General features: G+C 31.5%; 2 protein-coding genes across 2 annotated transcripts; both read left to right on the top strand.

The window, feature by feature from the left end:
• The first annotated feature begins 10,941 nt into the window (after positions 1–10,941).
• On the top strand, positions 10,942–16,208 carry LOC115697730 (phosphoenolpyruvate carboxylase). Its single transcript, XM_030624844.2, has 11 exons — positions 10,942–11,072; positions 11,356–11,608; positions 12,142–12,533; positions 12,630–12,714; positions 12,884–13,106; positions 13,202–13,305; positions 13,395–13,482; positions 13,587–13,741; positions 13,834–14,832; positions 14,930–15,316; positions 15,618–16,208. Exons 2-11 carry the CDS (start codon positions 11,441–11,443, stop codon positions 15,909–15,911), a joined length of 2,895 nt encoding a protein of 964 aa, XP_030480704.1. The 5' UTR covers positions 10,942–11,072; positions 11,356–11,440; the 3' UTR covers positions 15,912–16,208.
• Positions 16,209–17,424: 1,216 nt separating this feature from the next.
• LOC115697883 (dol-P-Man:Man(6)GlcNAc(2)-PP-Dol alpha-1,2-mannosyltransferase) lies at positions 17,425–21,822 on the top strand. Its single transcript, XM_030625052.2, has 10 exons — positions 17,425–17,843; positions 18,958–19,045; positions 19,136–19,295; positions 19,391–19,608; positions 19,692–19,987; positions 20,538–20,652; positions 20,728–20,866; positions 20,977–21,173; positions 21,260–21,349; positions 21,433–21,822. The coding sequence occupies exons 1-10, from the start codon at positions 17,557–17,559 to the stop codon at positions 21,568–21,570; spliced, it is 1,728 nt and encodes a 575-aa protein (XP_030480912.2). The 5' UTR covers positions 17,425–17,556; the 3' UTR covers positions 21,571–21,822.
• Positions 21,823–22,477: the final 655 nt, after the last annotated feature.

Here is a 22,477-nt window from a genome sequence, read left to right as displayed (position 1 = left end):
TAATGGGAAGATGCGGGGGCGAGCTTGGCCTTGGTTGTACCGGGAGTGGCAGAAACCGTATGCCACTAACCGGAGGGGTCGCGGTCGGGACGCATGCCGAGGGCGATACTCCCGGCATGTACCCCGCTATCCGGTGGGATAATAGCCTCCGTAAGCCACGATCTGGGCCTCTTCGAGGTTAATATATTTTTGGACTCGCTTCTGGAAGTCCTGAAGGCTAGCAGCGCCTTCTTGCTGTAATTCGTTCCAGAAGGGAGTCCCAGTACGGATTCCTGCTTGGAGAAGCGCAAGCTGTTGTCCGTCATCGACCTTCTTGGTCTTCGAGGCCTCCTCTCGGAACCTCTTGATGTAATTCTTCAAGGTCTCGGTGGGTAGTTGCTTGATGTTAGTCAAGGCACTAACCTCCAAATTGACCTTCCTGGCGGCGACAAATTGTCTCCGGAAGTTGGTTTGGAGTTTGTTCCAACATCCCACCGATCCTGGTTCTAGTTTCTTGAACCAATCCTCTGCCGAACCGCTCAGAGTGAGGGGGAAGCATAGGCATTTGGCGTCATTGCTGACCCGCATGACTGTCATGACTCGGTTGAATCGTGACAGGTGATCACTGGGGTCGGAGTTCCCAGTATATGCCGCCATTTCGGGCATTTTGAAGTTTTTAGGGAGCTCCGCCTCCAGGATATGCTTGGCACAGGGCTCCCGGTCCTCACTATCCGAGTCGGAGTCATCTCCCTTCTGCCTCCGGGAGACTCGGGCAATATCTTTTCGGAGGATGGCAAGCTCCGCCATAATCCCTTCGTTTACAGTACCCGAGGAGACTTCGGGTCTGTATCTTTTTTGATCAAGGTGATCCCGAAGGTCACCTTGATTCCCATTGATTTGATTTCTCAAATCAATGGGTGGACATCTCTGTCCTCCTCTTCCTCTACCCCCCGGTTCCTGGTGCACGGAAACGCTTTTTCGGTCCCCTCGATCCTGAGGGCCAAGACTCCCTCTTTGGGGCTTGCCCCTCTGCGGACCTTTCCCTTTAGGGAAATCTGAGCGGACCTTACGCGGATCCTGCGCCTTTTTCTTTCGACCGGGGGGCGAAGTAGGGTTTTTTGTTTGGTTTTCCTCGCCAGGGGTGCCTTATAGGCCTAGGTTCCCTAGGCCTTTGCCGCTGGGAATTGGGCGAAGACGTAGCTGGCTCCCCATCGAGTCCAGCGGCCATTGCCTTGGGATGCACGTGAATGCCAGCTGCCTCCATGGCTTTTTGCATGGCTAGCATCACCTCATGCATCTTTTGATTTTGCACTTTCTGAGCTTCGATCTCAGCTTCGTGATCGATGGCTTTTTGTCTGAGGAGCACCAGCTCTTGGTAGCTTCCATCATCGTAAGCGTACTCGTCGAGGTGTTCCTCGTGGTTTTCATCTGGAACTTCTTCCTCGGACTCCTCTGCTGCCCTTGAGGCTACATCCTCTTCATTGGGATCTTGAGCATCTTCTAGAGGGCGAGGGTGACGTGTAGCTCTTGTCTCCACCATTGTTGTGAAGTTAAATGCTTGTTGTGAAGCAGCTTTCCTCAGCTCTCAATGAAAGCACCAAAATGTTGACCGAGGTTTTCGGCAACTAATAAAATATGAATATAATAATGAGCTGTAAGAAAGCGAGATGAAGACTTTTTACGTGGTTGGGGCGTTAATGAGCCTTAGTCCACGAGCCACTGATATTTATGGATGTCTTTAATACAGATTCTACACTTGGGAGAATGTTTCTCTCTTTAATACAAAGAATGTTCTTGGTGAGTTTTTTCTCTGTTTGCTCTTAAGCAGCCAAGATTCTCCGACCCCATTAAATGAGCTTTGAGGGGGTATTTATAGTGTTTTGGTGGGGTAATCCCTAGAATTGTACTTACACATGTGTCTGTAAGTATCCATAAAGTTGGGCATTTCCGATGAATATACCATGGGTGATGTATGGTCAAATCCCTAGGTGCTGTAGGGTTTTTATGGAGAATGTCCTTTTTGTCTTATGATTGACGTGACTCTTCGCAGAGTAGCCGTCGCTAGACTTAAATGATCATTACTGTAGCGCTGCTGTTTGGGGGATGTGCCGTCAGACTTTATTGCGTGTTACAGTCCCAACACGCTTCCTCCCATGCAGCATTAAATGCGACTTGATGTCTCGGGAGAGACCTGACACATCCCGGAGTGCCTTTAAGCTATGCTCGCTTCCGGGAGTACCTTGTACTCCGGGAGCATCATCCGGGACTCATGCGAATAATGCTTCCTGGTGCCATACAAAGACTTAGCAGTTCTTCCCAAGTAATTTGATCCACGTGTCCCTTCTTGATTGGTCCACGTACATTGGGCGATTTTAGGAGCAACATTAACCAATTAGAAAATGAGCATTGTAATTAGGTACTAGTGGTGCCTAGTACCTTTTAGATGTGTTGCTTTGCAATTGATTAGCGATACCCCTAACAATTATTACATTAAATTATATGGAATCCGATACTTAATTAAACCAATAACAATACGAACACATAAAAAAATACTAAACACCACTAATACCTTTTAATAGTTCTCTTCAAAAAATAATTATTTTTTTATGGAGAAATGTTTTTGGTAAGTCTCCATTGAGAGTTTTTTCAAACATTAATTTTAGTGTATTTAATTAAATTGATCCTAAATTTGCGCCCAAATTTGGAGAGGAAAAGACCAAATCTCGATATAAGAGCACTTTTGACTAAACAAAAGTCATGATAAGTTAGTGCATGAATCATGAGAGCCACTCACCTTATCAGATAAGTACATATACCACTTGTTAACTTCTCAATTTTATAATAATAATTCTTTATAGAGTATTTTTGTTGGACACCAGTAGTACCTAACACCATTTATGTAGAATCTTAGGTATAATTGGTTAGTTATATTTTTTAAAAAATTATTAAATTAAATTACATGAGAGCAGGGCCAACCCTAAGCTAGGCTAAGGCGGGCTAAACTCGCGTTTAAGGCCCACCTATCTTAGGGGCTCAAATAAAAAAAAAATATTTTTTTCTTATAATAAGGGCTCGATTTTTTTTTCTTAAGACCCATTTTTAATTCAGGATCGGTCCTATGACTCGATACTTAATATATATAGCGATATAACAATTAAAAAAGTATTAGACACTACTAATATCTTTTAATATTTCTCTTCCTTAAAATATATAGGAAAAATTTTAGGTTAAAACATCACTTTTATTTGGTAGGGATACTTTTTATTTTCAGTATATAAAAAATTATAAATCATTTTATATAATTAATGGTATACATTATAGTTATATAGTAAATAATATGTGTGTTTTCGATAAATTATGAGTAACTTAATGTGCAAAAAATATGTTTCAAATAATCAGTTATACGCGTACTTTTTTATATTTTACACACGTGCAATTAACTATTTTTAACTTTATTTTTTATGTCGTAAATAATTTAAAATTTCTCAAAAATGTATAAGATACATGTTTACTAATAATTCTACTGTACGCCTTGATATAAAAAAAAATTAGAATATAATTTCTTTAGATACTACAAACAAAAAATACTCCTCATTGTTATTTTGATTCTAAAAGTAATCAATGTTCTGATTTTATTATTACTAATCTTTTTGCGAATTATTAGTAAGGAAATTTGAGTTTGACAAACTTCATGATAAAAGATAAGGTAAGAGCAAAATTGATATGCCTTAGCAACTAGCTCAACTATTATTTCTTTAGGAGAAATACTAAAAAACACCACTAATACTACTAGCACCACTTAACATTATCCAGAGTGTAATTATTATAGAATATCGTGAACTATGCATTACACTATCTCGTGATAATTAGACATCAGTGATACTTTATAATTAAGATGAACAAGAAGACCAATAACCACATTTAGGGCAACAATATATCTAAGTATATAATATATATACACATACATAAATGGCTAATTTTAGTGAGATTTGAGCCCACAACCTTAGTAAAAGTACCAAAACCACTTCTTCAACAAACTCATTCCTCATAAATGAGAAGATCCTTGCTTATCTATTGCTTATATCAAGGTTGGCACAAGTGATTTGGAGGTTTTGGACGAAAAATTAAAATTGAGTCTTTTATTAAAAAGAAATACCAATCAATACTTTATAAATTCAGTTTTTTAAAAAATAAAAAATACTTCATAAATTTTAAAAGTTTTAGAATTATGTGTATTTATTATATTAATATATATAAAATAATAAAAAATGCTTTTTAATATAAGGGACTTTCTGCAAAAGTTCAAGCAGTCATATACTTGAGCCGACCTTGACTTCTATATAATATAAAAATCTTGAAAGTATTTATCTTTCATCAAAACTTGATTTTTATTAGTTTATCTTTCTTTCCTATTATCTTTTGATTAAAAAATTATTACTAAAAGATTATTTTTTTTTTTAATTTTTCTTTTGGTGTGTATTAAAAAAAAATATTGCTCAAAAAATAATTTGATTAGTAAAGTTTTTATACACACGAGTAACATGATATATTCTTCAAATATTTATTAAATATTTAAATTTTAATAACAAGTTTATCTGTCATTGATCTTAGTTCTGTCCATTTAATTTTAATTAATTAAATCCTCACAATTTCTTTAATCAATATACAAACAAAAAAATTTACATAAACTGATATTTTTAATAAATTCTTTACACTTTTATGTTCAAAGTTTTGTTCTACGATATTCTATAAAGACATAGAAAACAACAAGAAAATCAAATAAAAATAACAGAAAAACATCATCAAAACAACAGAAAAAATAATATACAAATGGCAAAAAAATATATATATAAAAAATAACAATAGTACAACATAAAAAAAATCATATTTTATGTAAATAAAATTTTAAAAATCGTAAAAATATTTAAAATTCAGTACAACCGTCCTTTTGTAATTTTTTTAGGTGCTTTTTCATTTTTTACCCTTTAAACCAGCTTTTTTTTTTTTTTTTTTTTTTTTTTTTTTTACGGAATTCTACATAGAAATTCCTATTGCAACTAGCGCTGCAACCTAAATTGCAACAAAAAATCGTATAGAAACCCCTATTGCAACTATCGCTGCACCACTTTAGAAACACAAACCGTAAATTTGAAGAGAAAAAGTTTAAAAAATGGTAATTCCCCCTTTTTTTTTTATAGTTTTTGTGTGTTTTTTTAAATATCCCAAAAAATAATACATATATATATTTGGAATAATAAAATGGCATTTACATAATAATTACTAAAATACCAATTTGGTTTATTTCCACCTAGATCATGCTTGATTAGTGTTTAATTTCATTTGAACCTAACTGATCTAATCATGCAATTTTAAATTAAAACCTTAATTATAATATTTTAATTACAATTATTTAGATCGTAATAAGTAACCACATTGACTATAAATTGTATAGTATACGTATTTTCGACCAATTTTAAATATATAATTAATTAATTAATGTACATATTATTATATTAATTTGTGCTCAAATGTTTGTAAATATTATGAATTATTTGTATAAATAAATAAGCAATTTTATTAACAGTTGACCTTAAAATTACGTGGGATTGCATGCGCACTATTAAATTTAATTAATTAATTATATGAAGACATGTCAACTTTTATCTTAACACTGTTAAGTTTATTAATTTATTTATGTATAATAATATATATGATATATACCATAGTCTTCTATTAATTTACTAATCACAATGATTAAGTTTAAGTCAGCACATAAGTTGAAATCAGTATATAATTTATATCAAATTAAATTTTTGTCATTGATTAATTTTGTTAATTTATATGTAATAACATAAAAATTAAAATATAAAAAAAGTTTTGTCTAATTTAAGTGTTGAATCTCTCTATTATTATAATACTTTAGTGGTGTTTTTAATTTTTAGTACTTTTAGAAATTATATATATAATATTGTATATTGTAGTTATATATAAATAATATCTCATATATATTTTCAGAATATTATAAATAATTAAAATTAAAAAACATATTACATCTATATATAAAAAATACAGACATTATATATTTATTACTACTTTTTCTTTATATTATTGATAATAACAATCTTTACTTTTGATTCTTATTTCTCTAGGAGTAGGCAAAAAACTTTTATGAGTATATATGTTTATTGGAGTTTTTTGTTTTCAATCTTTATTTTATAAATTAGTAATTTAACTATAATTAATCACATTATTTCGCACCATACATAAGTGCGATGTAATTTGCAGTTAAGACATATATGAAATTTACCATTAAAATTTTTACTTAACTATACTTTGGGTGTTAGTTTAGTTTTTTATTAATTTTCCGCCCAATCTACACTACACTCATCGCAATTTATAATTATAATGTACGCTATCTTAGTAAAAAATTATAAGTAAAAGTGATATTCTACATTTAAGAATTTTCCTACATATTGGATTTATTAATTTTTTTTGACAAATATTTTAGATAGTTTTACATAATAATAAAAAAAAAAAAATGGAACAAAAACAAGGAATGATAGTAGAGCAATTTTTTTTTTTTTTTTTTTATTATTCTCTTTTAGGCAACTTGTTTGGTAGGTGATAATCCTTGATGGATTAGCATTTGCTTTATTATCATATTTTTATTTTTTATTTTTTATTTATTTGTTTTTATATGAGTTATTGAAAAATTGGTTTATATATTTTTCCACTAACATGTGATGACCCACATGGCCACTTCTTAACAAATAATAAGGACAACAGATCTCAATGTCACACCTTCCCAAACATATTCACTTCTCCAATTAAATAATATTACATATATTAATTATTTTTAGAGTAAATATCATTTTAAATTTTTTGTATACCAAAAGTTATCTATTCAACCTTTTAATATTTTTAAAATAGTACAAAATAGACCTCTTAAGTTTAATTTTTGTCAAATTAAAATTTAGTAAAAACTTGATGTGAAAGTATATATTATGACAAAAGTAGTTTTTTTTTTTTTTTTTTTTTTTTTTTTGCAACCGTTCGTGCTAGTAATTGATTTCAGGTTAGTTATATTAAGAAAAAAATTGACAAAAATTAAAAACCTTATTTTTATACATATATACAACACTAATATAGAATTTGTCTAAATTTAATCATGAGTTCATATGACCTCTCTCAATAATTGAGGGTCATGTTTATTTTATTTTTTTTACCAAAATTATTGAAGGTTAATAGGTTATATTCTATTGTATGTATATATTTATATTGATGATTTTGAAGTCTAGATTTTATATAGTTTAAAAATCTTTAAAAAGTCAGGTATTTGAATCACTTGGTAGTTGGTAGTAGAACTATATAGTAGTGTTGGAGTTTATTGAAAATTTTTATGTAAACTTGTTGATCATCTATTTGATGCAACATATTCTTAGTATCTTTAGATTAAAAAAATATGTAGAATGTATTCTTTTACTTTTAAAAACATTTAAAATATTTTAAAGTTAAAAAATATTTAAAAATATAAAGTGCAAAAATTTTAATATAGAATTTATTTAGTTACAAAAAATATTAAACTAAAGTAAAATTAAAAATTTAAATTATGCCCATACTTAGCATACTATGATTTCAGACTTCTCTGTTGTCTCAAATTTACCAAATCCACCGTAGTTGTACTGATCAGATTCACCATGGTTGCTCAGTACGCAGGGATACTGAAGAAGGGTTTTAGTTTGGACTGATTGTAAGCTTAAATAGTCGCGATAGTAATAATCGAAAGAAGATGATGAAGAAGATGAAATTCTTCTTTTTGTTTGTTTTTTTTTTTTTTTTTATTTTAAATATTGGATTTTTTATGGATTTATTTTAATTATGTTTAGTTTAAATTTTGAAATTTTAATATCTTTTTCTTGGAATTATAAGTTTGATAAAAAGATTATACTTTTGTTTAAATTTTATTCGGCTTTTATTTTTTATGAAAAATTTTATTCGGCTTTTATTTTTTGATATTTGATTGCTGGTGGCTTATTAGATTTTTAGTTAAAATTTCTGTTAAGATTTCTTTTTTACTATAAACAGTTTGATAAGTTTATTATTGTTGATTTTGCTCCCTCAACTATATATTTTTATGTAGTAGATTTTGTCCAATTAATATATTAATGAAAAATTTTATTTTTTTTTAAAAAAATAGAAAATAATAAAATAAAATAAAATTATCTACACAAATTACTCAAAATAGAAAAATTCTCCTTTGATTTTCATGAACAATATAAATAATAAAAATAGAAATAGGTAGCTTCATAGAATCATTAATTATTGGTGAAAAGTAGAACTCATCTTAGCCACAAATTTTTTTTTTTTTTCTTTCATGTACGGCCAATAGAAAAAGGTACCCACTAGCCGTACCTTTGTCTTTTACTATTATTAAAAAAACACAAAAAATAATAATAAAGGGATCACTTTTTTATTTATTTTTTCATGTCAATGAAATTTGAAAGATTTGAGAGTTTTAGAAAAACAAAATAGAAGAATTTTGAGGGATTCAATTAAAGTGAAGAGTGTTTGTGTCAAAGTTTTTGTTTTTTGTTAATTTGGTTGTTAGTTTTTTATTTTTTTATTTTGTTTTTTTATAGCTCACGATTAAATCATTATTAGTGGTTAGTAATAACAAGTTATTTGTACGACTGATGGAGTTATTAGTGGTTGAGTTACATGTTTTATACAATAATTGAATGCTCAAATTACGACATTAGATGAAGCAACAATACGAGAGATAAAATAGAATATAAATATTTTAAAGTTAATTATGATGTTGCAATCTTTCTCGTTTGATTTTATTTTAATTTTTTTATCAAACGATTTGAGAATTAGACGGTTGATCATTTGATTTTTTTGTTTATAATTCTATCCCTAGTAGTATTTCTAACATGAAAAATGTGTATTTTTGACATAAAGATGTCCTAATTAGATTGTAACCTATTATTTTAACTCATTGTTATTAATAAAATTTCATAATTTATTTTTTAAAAAATAAAATCACATTGGGGAGTTATATTTACACCCCATAAAATTATAAATACACCTCATTATTAAAAAAAATATAAACTTAAATAATTTTTAAAAATTACTTTTAATATTTTTTTTAAAAAAATTTCTCCTATTATTTTATGTTAATTTTAATACTTATTTTGATTTTATTTTCATAATTTTTTCTAACTCATGTATATTTTCTTTTTATTTTTTTCTAAGTAAATTTCATATAATTTTTTATTTTAATTATTTTGTCATAATTTTTAAAATATAATTTAATTTTGTTTGATAGGTATATTTTTTAAGAATATAAATTGAAAGAAAAAAGTTAAAAATACGTACTACAATTAAAGATATAAATTTTATATAAAATAAAAATTATTAAAATGGGGTGTACTTAGAAATTTTTGGGGTGTAAATAAAATTTCCCAATCACATTTTTTTTAATTTTTGTTAACAAATCTAAAAACTAATTTTAGTTAACTAGTTTGTAAAGTACATAATTACTTCCATGTAAAAAGAGTATCTTTTCAAAAAGCATATTCCTTAAATCTCCAATAAAAACTTGCCACCTCATTTTTCCAACCTAAAATAAACCAAAATTGATGACGAGGAGAGGAGAGAGAAAGTTGTCTCTATTTTCTTTTTCTTCTTTTTTTAGTAAAACAATGGCTTATTAAATTTTTATCTTCTAAATTTTGTTATATACTAAATTATGCTCTTGAATTTTTTCTGTCGGTTAAAAATTTTCTCTTAAAAATTCTTCTTAACTATTGAGATTGTTAGATTTAAAGATTTTTATCTAATTTCATTCAATTTTACTAATTCTATAATTATTTATATACTAAATCATGTTTCTTAAATTTTAATATCTACTAAATTATAACATTCAAATTTTGACATGTATTAAATCAGGAGTCAAAAATCCTAATTTGCTAATGTTCAAAGATTAAAAATTCTAATTAACTAAAAAAATAATTAGAAGAGTGAAAATTTAAGCTTCTAGAAAAGATTTTTTTTTAAAAAAAAAAATAAGAAAAAATATTTTTGGGAGGAAAAAAGTCAAATTTTTAAACTTATAAGATAACTTCTTTTTTTACGTTTTTGTCTAGCCTAAGTCTAATATGAGAATTTATTAAATATATATATATTAAGAGAATGAAAATTTAAACTTAAGAAAGATTTCTTTTTGTTGGAGCAGATCTAATTTTTTTCTTTCAAAAATAAGATAAAAAAGATAATTTTTTAAGCTTAAAAGATTTTTTTTTTTTTTTTGGAGTAGATTTAATTTTTTCTTTCAAAAATATGATAAAAAAGATAATTTTAAACTTACACCTCTCTCTCTATCTTTTTTTAGTTTAGACTATGTCTAATAATACTAGGAGAGAATTTATTCAAACAATAATAATAATATTAGGAAAAATTTAAACTTAAGAAAATTCTTTTTTCTTTAGATTTATTTTTGGAATTATTTCACAAATACAAAAAAAAAAAAAAATTACAAAAATACGATTTCACAGAATTTTAAATATTTTTATGATTTTTTTGATTTTATTTACAAAAAATACGATCTTTTTATGTTGTACTCTTGTTAGTTTATTGTTAATTTTTTATTATATATGTTATTTTTTATTATTATTTTGATGTTATTTAGATGTTATTTTTTTGTTATTTTCGTATCATTTTTATAAAAAACTATAAAAATGTAAAAAAAATTCATTAAACATAAAAAATACCTTATCTAATTATTCTTTTATTTTTTCGTTCAAAAATAAGGAAAAAAGATAAATTTAAACTTAAAATTACACCTCTCTCTATCTCTGTTTTTTCTTTTTCATTAAAAAAAGATTTATTTTTTATTTAAAAAATAAGACAAAAATACAATTTTTAAAAGGGAAACTTAAAAAAGCTTTGATTTTTATTGAAAATTCTCTATATAAAGCCATAAACTTTCACTCTTTTCCATCTCACACTCACTACTCGGACTCTATCTCTCTCTCTTCTCTTTCTCTCTCTAAATCTTCTTACTGGTCGAAATCTCACTTGCCCAGATTCAGGTACTTCGTTCTAATCACTTAATTCTCATCTGGGTCTTACAAAAGATCAATTTTTTCTCCTAAAAAAGTGATCTTTATTTATTTTTTTAATTATAATTTGATTTAATCACTACTGTCTATAGTCCAGTCTAGTCCGTACACGTGGTCTTATTGTGGGTCATGATGATCATAATAATTTGTGGCTATTGTGATTGATTCAATCTCCATGATTTTAGCTCTCCTTATTTTTGGGGTTTTCAGTTCTGACCATATTTGTTCTGTTTTCTCTTTCTCTTTGTTTTAGTTTTTGTTTTTCTTCTTTTGGGTATTGATTATAATAACCCAAAAGTGAGAAAGAAGGAAGCTTTTGTTGTGATTTGAAACCAATAATGGCTACTAGGAATTTGGAGAAGTTGGCATCAATTGATGCTCAGCTTAGGCTTTTGGTTCCTGGGAAAGTTAGTGAAGATGATAAGCTTGTTGAATATGATGCTTTGCTTTTGGATCGTTTTCTTGACATTCTTCAAGATTTGCATGGAGAAGATCTCAGGGAAACGGTTAGTTAATCTCTCTCTCTCTCTCTCTATATATATATATATTTTTGATCATTATTGATTTGGGTGTTTATAGATTTGTGTATAGATCATTTGATTAGATGGTTAAATCAGAGTGTTTTTGATTTATGTTTATGATTTGACTTTTTCAATGATTGAATTTTAAGAGATTTGAGTTTTCAATGAATTGGTGTATAGAGTGTTAATGATGATTATGGCCTCATTTGGTATATTGTATTAGCTAGTATTGTATTAAGTTGGGTTATGTATCATATATTATAACATTATATTTGATTAGATGGTTAAATCAGAAGGTTTTTTATTACTGTTTATGATTTGACTTTTTCAATGATTGAATTTTAAGAGATTTGAGTTTTCAATTAAGTGGTGTATAGAGTCTTCATGATCACTATGGGCTCGTTTGGTATGCTGTATTATATTATATTGGGTTATGTATCATTTATAATACTATACAAAACAATCCAGTTTGTGATATTGTTTTTCTTATTGGTGTGTATATGTGTGTGTGTTTATAGGTTCAAGAGTGTTATGAACTTTCTGCTGAGTATGAAGGAAAGCATGATCCGAAAAAGCTCGAAGAGCTCGGTAATGTGTTGACAAGTTTGGATCCAGGGGATTCAATTGTGATTGCAAAATCATTTTCACACATGCTTAGCTTGGCTAACATGGCTGAAGAAGTTCAGATTGCATATCGCAGACGGAACAAGCTTAAGAAGGGAGATTTTATTGATGAGAATTCTGCAACAACTGAATCAGACATTGAAGAAACTCTTAAGAGACTTGTTGGGAAGATAGGCAAGTCTCCTCAAGAGGTTTTTGATGCATTGAAGAATCAGACTGTGGATCTTGTCTTGACTGCTCATCCTACTCAATCTGTTCGTCGATCTTTGCTTCAGAAGCACGGAAGGTTTGCTTCGGTCCTTAGCTCTTAATTCAATTAAGCATACATTTGATAAGTTCTTAGTGTCTCTGATTCTAATCCTAACTCTTTATGTGTGATTAGGATTCGGAACTGTTTAGCTCAGTTGTATGCTAAGGACATTACTCCTGATGATAAGCAAGAACTCGATGAGGCCCTTCAAAGAGAGGTATAAAGACTCTTCTTTTGATGCTTTGAAAATCTATAGCTATGAAGACATTGTAAAAACTGAAATGTCATTAAGTTCATGCTTATAAGTTCTTAGTGGACAAAGAAGTTGATTAGAGTTGGTAGAATTCTTACTAATATTCTTTATTTCGGTGTTGTCATTTATGTAGATTCAAGCTGCATTTCGTACTGATGAGATTAGGAGAACACCCCCAACTCCTCAAGATGAGATGAGAGCTGGAATGAGCTACTTCCACGAGACTATCTGGAAGGGTGTCCCAAAGTTTCTTCGCCGTGTTGACACTGCTTTGAAGAACATAGGGATTGATGAGCGTGTTCCTTACAATGCCCCGCTCATTCAGTTCTCCTCTTGGATGGGTGGTGATCGTGATGGTATTTCCCTTTCCCTTCTAAAATTGTGCTTGTTCTCTCTATTTTAGTCTCTTCTTCATTGCATTAAAGTGCTAATTTTCGGTTTTAATATTCAGGTAACCCAAGAGTAACTCCGGAGGTTACTAGGGATGTTTGCTTGTTGGCTCGAATGATGGCCGCTAACTTGTACTATTCTCAAATCGAGGACCTTATGTTTGAGGTACAAATATAATACGTCTTCCCTTCTTTCTTAATCAATAGATTATATAGCTTCTTTTTGATATTTTGTTTTCTTTTGATTTTGTATAGTTGTCTATGTGGCGCTGCAACGACGAACTTCGTGTTAGGGCAGAAATGATCCACAGCTCCTCGAGAAGAGATGCTAAACACTACATTGGTAATTATCGAATATTTCTATAAATTATTTTACATTTTTCCTTAACATTGTATCAATTTCTCTTAGTATTAAACCCCGATTTATTTTTTCCTTATTTTGTGTAGAATTTTGGAAGCAAATTCCTGTTAGTGAACCATACAGAGTGATACTCGGTGACGTGAGAGATAAGCTTTATCAAACACGTGAGCGGTCTCGTCATTTGTTAGCAAATGGCTACTCTGACATTCCAGAGGATGCAACATTTACAAATCTCGACGATGTAATTCCCGCTTCTTTTAACTTCTTTAATCTGTATGTTATCTTTATAATAATTCGATGTGGTACTTACTCTTTTCTTTTAATCACTTGTAGTTCTTGGAGCCTCTCGAGCTCTGCTACCGATCACTTTGTGCTTGTGGTGACCGAGCTATCGCTGATGGTTCCCTTCTTGACTTCTTGAGACAAGTTTCAACTTTCGGGCTTTCTCTTGTGAGACTTGACATTAGGCAAGAGTCAGATCGCCATACCGATGTTATGGATGCTATTACCAAGCATTTGGAAATCGGTTCATACCGTGAATGGTCTGAAGATCGTCGACAGGAATGGCTTTTATCCGAACTGTGTGGGAAACGTCCTCTGTTTGGCCCTGATCTTCCCAAGACCGAAGAGATTGCTGATGTGTTGGACACATTTCATGTCATAGCTGAACTTCCTTCTGATAATTTCGGTGCATATATTATCTCAATGGCGACTGCGCCTTCTGATGTGCTCGCTGTGGAGCTCCTACAGCGCGAATGTCATGTTAAGACTCCATTGAGAGTTGTTCCTCTCTTCGAGAAACTCGATGATTTGGAGGCTGCACCGGCTGCTTTGGCTCGGCTTTTCTCAATAGATTGGTACATAAACCGAATTAGTGGAAAGCAAGAAGTCATGATTGGGTACTCTGATTCGGGTAAAGATGCTGGGCGTTTCTCTGCAGCCTGGCAATTGTACAAGGCTCAAGAAGAGCTTATCAATGTTGCGAAAAAGTATGGTGTTAAGCTTACTATGTTCCACGGTCGTGGTGGGACAGTTGGAAGAGGAGGCGGGCCAAGTCATCTCGCTATTTTGTCTCAACCACCAGACACAGTTCACGGCTCACTTCGTGTCACCGTTCAAGGTGAAGTCATCGAACAATCGTTCGGTGAGGAACACTTGTGTTTTAGAACACTTCAGCGTTTTGCTGCTGCTACACTCGAACACGGTATGAACCCACCAGTTTCACCTAAGCCAGAATGGCGTAAACTTATGGATGAAATGGCGATTATTGCTACAGAGGATTACCGCTCTATCGTCTTCAAAGAGCCTCGTTTCGTCGAGTACTTCCGTCTGGTAAGCAAGCATTTCAACAACCAACTATGATCTAATCACTTTCTAACCATAATCAAATCTTAACTTTAACTAACCATATTATGATCCCCGATCGCAGGCTACACCTGAGTTGGAGTACGGACGAATGAACATTGGTAGTCGTCCTTCAAAGCGAAAGCCAAGTGGAGGAATCGAATCCCTTCGTGCAATCCCATGGATCTTTGCTTGGACACAAACAAGGTTCCATCTTCCAGTGTGGTTGGGATTCGGAGCAGCATTCAAACACATCATTCAGAAAGATATTAGGAATCTTCATATGATGCAAGACATGTATAACTCATGGCCATTCTTTAGGGTCACAATCGATTTGGTTGAGATGGTCTTCGCCAAGGGAGACCCCGCGATTTCTGCGCTGTACGATAAACTCCTTGTTTCTGAGGAACTTCAGCCCTTTGGACAGCTCTTGAGGGATAAATTCGAAGAAACCAAGAGCCTCCTTTTGCAGGTAAACTTCAATTTTCGCGAAAAGATTACATTTTTATAGTTTTGGATACAAAAAAGATTGTAACTTTTATCTTTGGTCATGTTAGTTTGATCCATTACTTGATGATTTTCTCATAAAGATTACATTTTTATAGTTTTGGATACAAAAAAATTGCAATTTTTATCTTTGGTCATGTTAGATTGATCCATTACTTGATGATTTTCTCATAAAGATTACATTTTTATAGTTTTGGATACAAAAAAGATGGTAACTTTAATCTATGGTCATGTTGGATTGATCCATTTCTTGATGATTTTTCCAGATTGCTGGACACAAGGATCTTCTCGAAGGCGATCCACACTTGAAGCAAAGACTCCGTCTTCGTGATTCATACATCACAACTCTCAATGTCTGTCAAGCCTACACATTGAAGAGAATTCGTGACCCGAGCTACCATGTCACGGTGAGGCCACACATCTCGAAGGAGATTATGGAATCGAAACCAGCCAATGAACTCGTGCAGCTGAACCCCACGAGCGAGTATGCTCCCGGTCTTGAGGATACACTCATCTTGACAATGAAGGGTATTGCTGCCGGTCTTCAGAACACCGGTTAAGTCAATCCTTCTCATCCCCCGGCCCCCCGAGTTGTGTCATTCGAAATTGTGTTTCGTCTTCTTTGTTTTTGTTTTTGTTACCTTGTAGATTTGTTTGTGCCCAATAAATTATAAGGGTCTCATACAGAAACTGTTTGAGTTTAGTTGAATGTCTTTAGAGTCAAATATTTGAGCTGTATGATCCAAATGCTGAGCTTGAAGAACACTTTTTAACTAAGGCCAGCATTATAATTGTTCATCACAAAGTACTTTTTTAAGTTTATTTCTTTGATTAATCAAAATGAAATTGCTTTTTCATTTATGTTTCTTTAACATGGTTTTTCTTGGCCTTTGAAAATTTCTTAGAAATTTGTGAGTGAAGTTGAGATGATGGAGAATAATAATGTGAAATTCTAGTGTACAAAAGGGTTCATATTATTACCCGCTAAAATTTTGTAAGACTTATTATATTCTCATTTAAAAAATTACACTAAACATAACAAATAATCTCATATGTTGTGTTTTTTTGTTGTTAGAATTATTAGTCTAGATTTAAAAGTTTTTTTTTAAATAATTATAATATAGATAAAGTATTTTTTTTTTTTTAACTTTAATAATAAGTAAAATTTAGTACTATTATTGGCAGTTAATTTCTCTAAAATATACTCTTATATAATTTATTAAAAAAGTTACATTAGGAAGAAAGAAAAAAATCTCAAAATTAGGTATTATCTTTAGTTCAAAATTTGAAAAAAAAAAAATCTCCTTAATTCTAATGACAATTAATAATTGTTCCAAAAATATTAATAATAAATACAAGTAAAAGCTACTCCGAAATTTGAATGTTATACTTGAATCAACTTCTTTCACATCACTTAATGCAATTCATTGAGGATAAAGAAAGTATTTCTCATTGATTCTATTCTAGTTTTTTCGATCATTTTTAAATCGAGTCTAAAATTTTAAAAATTAGAAATGAGAGAATAAAAATAACACTTTAATATTATAATAAATGACATCGAAATGAACAAATATTTTTATTTATTTAATACGTGAATTCGACATTTAAGTTAAAATTAGATAAAAAAAAATATATAAAAATTACACATGTTAGAAATTGTCTTCCAAACTAATTAAATTCTTAAATTTAAAGACTTTTGTCTAATTCCGTTTAATTTTACTATTATAGTGTTTATGTGTCCGCTCGAAATTTAATATGTACAAAATTATGCCCTTGAACTTTATAACATATACCAAATTTTATTTCTTAAACTTCATTAATAAAATTAACAAAAGTTATTAAATCCAATAATTTCAATAACTAAATAGAATTTTCAATATCTCCAAGAATTTAAAGCCACAACTTAATACATCTGAAAATTGAAGTGGCTTAACAAGCCAAAAGCTAAAGGTGAAAGTCATTAAAGTAGTAATTTTTATTGTCTTTTTTAATTTTATTTATCTATTTTTTTTAAAAAAGAATTATTTTCCCAAATATATTTATTTAATATATATTTTCATACACAAAAAAAAGTGTTAGAAAATAGAAACCATTTTTGAATTTGGGTTCATTTCATCTTACTTCTCAACAAAGCAAAGAACCAATTTTTCCTCAACCGGACCGGCGTTGATTACCACCGTCACCGTCAAAATTTGAGCTTCAATCATGGCTCTCTCCACAAGGCAAAGAAGACCTTTACTCTCCGATCCATCTTCATCATCATCTTCTCCATCATCTTCTTCGTATTCAAAGGATCATAAGCCTGGAAAATCGGAGCTGAAAGAAGAAGTCGATAAAGGTTTGAGCTGGGCTTTGCCGTTGTTTGCTTTAGGAATGTTAAGGTACATGAGCGCCACATCGAACATCATACACGATTGTGATGAGGTCTTTAACTATTGGGAGCCTCTTCATTACCTTCTCTACAAATTTGGGTTTCAAACTTGGGAATACAGGTTTGTAAAACCTAAACCTAAACCTAAAATGACCCTTTTGTATGTAATTTGTTTTTGGGATTAAAGTTTTGATCTTTTTTATTCATAATGTTAGAGCTGTACTGATTTGTGATGGGATTTTGTGTTTGGTTGCTGGGAAATGAGATGAAAATGATATGGTGAGTAAATTGGGTATTGGAAATTTGAGGTTCAATGCTTAAACTCTTAAGCTAATTTGGGAATGTGAACTAAGGTGAAACTTAATTTTTTGATATTGTTGGAGATGTACTGGGTAGAGGTGAAATTTATGATTGAATTGTTAAGTGAGTTTTTTCTTTGTGTTTGGTTGCTGGGAAAATGAGAAGAAATGATCTAGTATTTGGGTTATTGTGTTAGATTGATAACTTAAATACGATATATAAAATGCATGAAGTACTCGAATTTTCGACATTTTATCACACACCTTGGAACCTATTTAAAAATCCAAATACCTATCAAAGTCACTTGTGATTCGATTCGGAGATAGCAAGCCATAGTGAGCCCTTGTGTTCGAGCTGTCCAAGATTGGTGAGCTAAAAGAAAAATAGTTATCATCTTGAGGTAGGATATTAGAGAATCCTGACAATATGTGATAACTTAATTATACACCTCACTTTATTCTACCTTCTAAACTACACTTCCACATTGAGTAATAATAGATAGTGGGAATGTGAACTAAGCTGAGTAAATTGGGTATTGGAAATTTGAGGATCAATGCTTAAACTCTTAAGCTAATTTGTGTTGCTTTTATTTAAACCAGCGTATTGCATTGAATGCCATGTGATTTGCACCATATTTTGCCAGAAAAAAACCAGAGGACTGAATTATGATAATGGCACAAACACATTGTTCTGTTTTTACTTATACTAGTTTCAGAACCTATTATGTCCTAGATATTTTCACTTCCTTTGGCTATTGATCAGTTCATCCTATTTTCGTTCTTGTGCAATATTTCATTAGCTTGTTCTTAACTTTCTAATTTCTATCTATATTCCAGCTTAGAGATTTGAGAAACACTTAGAAAATCGAAATTCAAAAGATTTGTACTTTGGATATTAAGCTCTAACTAGTTTATGGTCGCATACACTGCTTTCAGCTCTCAGTTTGCGCTTCGGTCATATTTGTATATTCTCTTCCATGAGTTGGTTGGTCGACCTGCTACTTGGCTGTTTAGTGAGGACAAAGTAAGATTCTTTATGCCTTCTTCAGTGTTATTTTTTCATCTACGATTTTATTTCGTTTGCAGTTGAACAAATATTTGTTGCTCATTGCAGGTAAGGGTATTCTATGCTGTCAGAATCTATCTCGGTATCCTCTCTGTTATCACAGACACCGTTCTAGTGGTAGCTCTATCAAGAAAGTACGGAAAGCGCCTTGCTTCTTACACACTTGCTATGCTGTGCTTAACCAGTGGTTGTTTCTTCGCTAGCACTAGTGAGTTATTCTTTTCCACGCATCATTTTTTTCACGATTTTCTGTACACGGGTTGGTTTATTCTTGAATTTATCTTATGTTCACTTTCTTTTCAGGTTTCTTGCCTAGTTCATTTTCGATGTATGCCATCTCCTTATCGTCGGGTTTGTTTCTTCTCGATAAACCGGCTATGTCAGTAGCAGTTGCAGCCATCGGTGTAATCCTAGGCTGGCCTTTCTCAATTTTAGCTTTTCTACCAGTGACTATCTTCTCTTTAACCCGAAAATTCAAACAAGTGTTTGTTGCTGGAGCTATCACCTCTGTTGCACTTCTCGTAAGTCTTCTCTCGCCAATTAATTTAGTTTATTTCTTTTGCTAGACCTATGAAGCCATATGACAAGTGTGGAGTCATTTCAGGCATTATCACAACTTGTGGATCACGTCTACTACGGGAAATGGACATCATCCGTCTTAAATTTGATGCTTTACAATGTTGTCGGAGGTGGTGAAAGCCATTTGTATGGAACCGAAGGGTCGCTTTATTATCTTAGGAATGCATTTAACAACTTTAACTTCTGCTTTGTTCTTGCATTGCTGTTTGTGGTAATATTGCCCATTGTAAAGGAGAAGTACACCCCTGACTTGCTAATTGTGGTCTCTCCACTATATATCTGGTTGGCATTTATGTCCTTGCAGCCACACAAAGAAGAAAGGTTAGATAATTTTTTCAATTCAATTGCTAGTTATACTCTGTTTTGTATAATGTTCATCCCTTTCTTTTTCATGTAATCATGATGCACCATATTTAAAAAAGGACACTAATGGCTATAAGTACCTAAAGTTTTGAGTTAGTAAGTGGCATAAACCTAATGATTTTTTTTAGTGTATAAGTACCTAATTAAAATTTGTAAGTTCGGACTCTGTTAAGAAGTAACTCATGTTACTCATTTCTTTCCACACCTAATGATTTAGAATCTGGGCTTTACACGAAAATTAGAGTTTTATTTACATTGCATACTTATGCCGCTAAATTTTTTTATGCCCCGGTTACAAACTCAAAGCTTTAGATAGTGTGGATGTCTATGAATGGAATGGTGAACATTAGTCTTGTTTCGGATCTATTATCTAATGTGGTTTCTGACCTTGATATCTGCTTTGGTGTTGGCATTGCTGAAAAACCAGCCTAGTTCATCTCCTAGCTTGGTTATTATGCTCTGTCATTTTAGTCTTTTTGATGGTTTCTGACCATGATTGCTGTCACAGGTTCCTTTATCCTATATATCCACTTATCTGTGTTGCTGCTTCGGCTGTCATTGAGAGCTTTCCTGATTTTTTCCGAGACAAATACGATCCCCATAGAAATTCTCTACTTGTTATGGTGAGCTTATCCTATACATTTATACTTTTCTCTCGAACATGGCTTTGTTCTGAACCTTGTTGCTTGCACACGCAGATAGCCAAACTTCTCAGACCGGTAGTACTCGGCCTCATTTTATGTGCTTCACACGCTCGCACATTTTCTTTAATCAATGGCTATTCTGCTCCCCTAGAGATTTACAAGCTTTTGGAGCACCATGAAGATGTTGGAACAGGTGATGACCAACTTCTTCTCTATTTAGACTCTGTGTACTTTTAAACGCTTGTTTGGCATCGAGTTTTTCGCATATGAGAGTGTAGATTGATGAGTAAGTATTCATTACAGGTGCTGTACTCTGTGTTGGAAGTGAATGGCATCGGTTCCCATCATCATTTTTCGTTCCCAAATATATAGGAGAAGTTAGATGGATTGATGACGGTTTTCGAGGATTACTTCCATTCCCATACAATTCCACCCTTGGTGGAACTGCTGCAGCACCGCCATATTTCAATAACAAGAACAAAGCATCCGACGACCAATATGTAATTAAATCGCATTTTCTGAAAATTTTCGATTAATACCCTATTCATATCTCGAAAATCTAATGAACTTCCATTAATGGTTGCAGCTCAAAAATCTTGAAGCTTGTACTTTACTCGTCGAGCTACATCTCAAGCGACCTTACCCTTATCGTGGAAGTGACATGTCAACATGGGAGGTAAAAAATTAATCGCATTCTCTCCTCGATTCTTTTTTCGTGTTTTGTGCTTAGTTACTAAAGTTCATCGAAACTGAATTCAGGTCATTGGCGCATTACCTTACTTAGATAGAGAGCTTTCACCGCCTCTATACCGATCTTTTTTCATCCCTTACCTTTGGCAAAACAATAACATTTTCGGATTGTACAAACTGCTTAAAAGAGTACTGAAATCAGAGTGAAAGTATTTAGCATCATGTAGATTAGCTTCTGTTCTGAGATTAAAAACCAGATTTTGAACAGCATTACTTGACAGTGATCTTCACCGAAATGTAATGTCTCCAGTTCGAGATTTCGATTTTTGGTGGGATTTTATGTTGAATTCTTTTTGTCAATGTTGTAATGGAGTAGCTTAATTCATTTGAAATTGTATTTTCTTGATATTTCTTTCCAACATAATTTTCTAAGGATATGAATTTTGTAGTTTTCTCAAACACAAAGTATGTTTAATGGTTTTTTAATCATTATAGCAATATATTGAGCATCTTTAGTTCTAGCAATTATGGGTGTTTATTTGTTGGGTCATAGTCTGTTTCCGAAAAACAACCCTAAACTCAAACCCTAATTTTTGTGTTTTTTTTTTTTAAGAACCCTAATTTCGAATTTCGAATTTTGAATCACAATGCTCTGATACCATGTAGAAAATAGTGATACGAATTGTGTATAGATTTCATAGAATAATATATATTTATATACAAAGCTAGGAGACTAAATATCTACTAAATATCTAATTCTTTTACAGCTAATATACCTCTAATATCTAAAAAATATGAAAACACAAAAACTCAAAAACACAAAAACATAAACACAAAAACTCAGAATCAGAACTTAAAAACGAGTGTTTTTAAAAGCTGAATTAAAAGACAGTGATATTGAAATATGGGAACATCTGAATGCGTAAAACTCAATTGAAAAAATGGAGTAAAACGCTAGAATCTCAGTTCTCAGATTCGATTTGGGCAACGTACAGCGCTAATAACACTATTCAAAAATCAAGTGTTACAGAGACTCTAATTTATTGCCTTTTGATGAAAATTCTCAGATCTAAAAAATCAAAATATGAAAAGCCTCAGAGATTGCCAAAGCTTT

The sequence above is a fragment of the Cannabis sativa genome, chromosome 7 (genome assembly GCF_029168945.1).
Source record: "Cannabis sativa cultivar Pink pepper isolate KNU-18-1 chromosome 7, ASM2916894v1, whole genome shotgun sequence".
In the NCBI taxonomy this organism is placed as follows: domain Eukaryota; kingdom Viridiplantae; phylum Streptophyta; class Magnoliopsida; order Rosales; family Cannabaceae; genus Cannabis; species Cannabis sativa.
The sequence above is the reverse complement of the archived record's forward strand: the minus strand, read 5'-3'. Positions and strand labels throughout refer to the sequence as shown.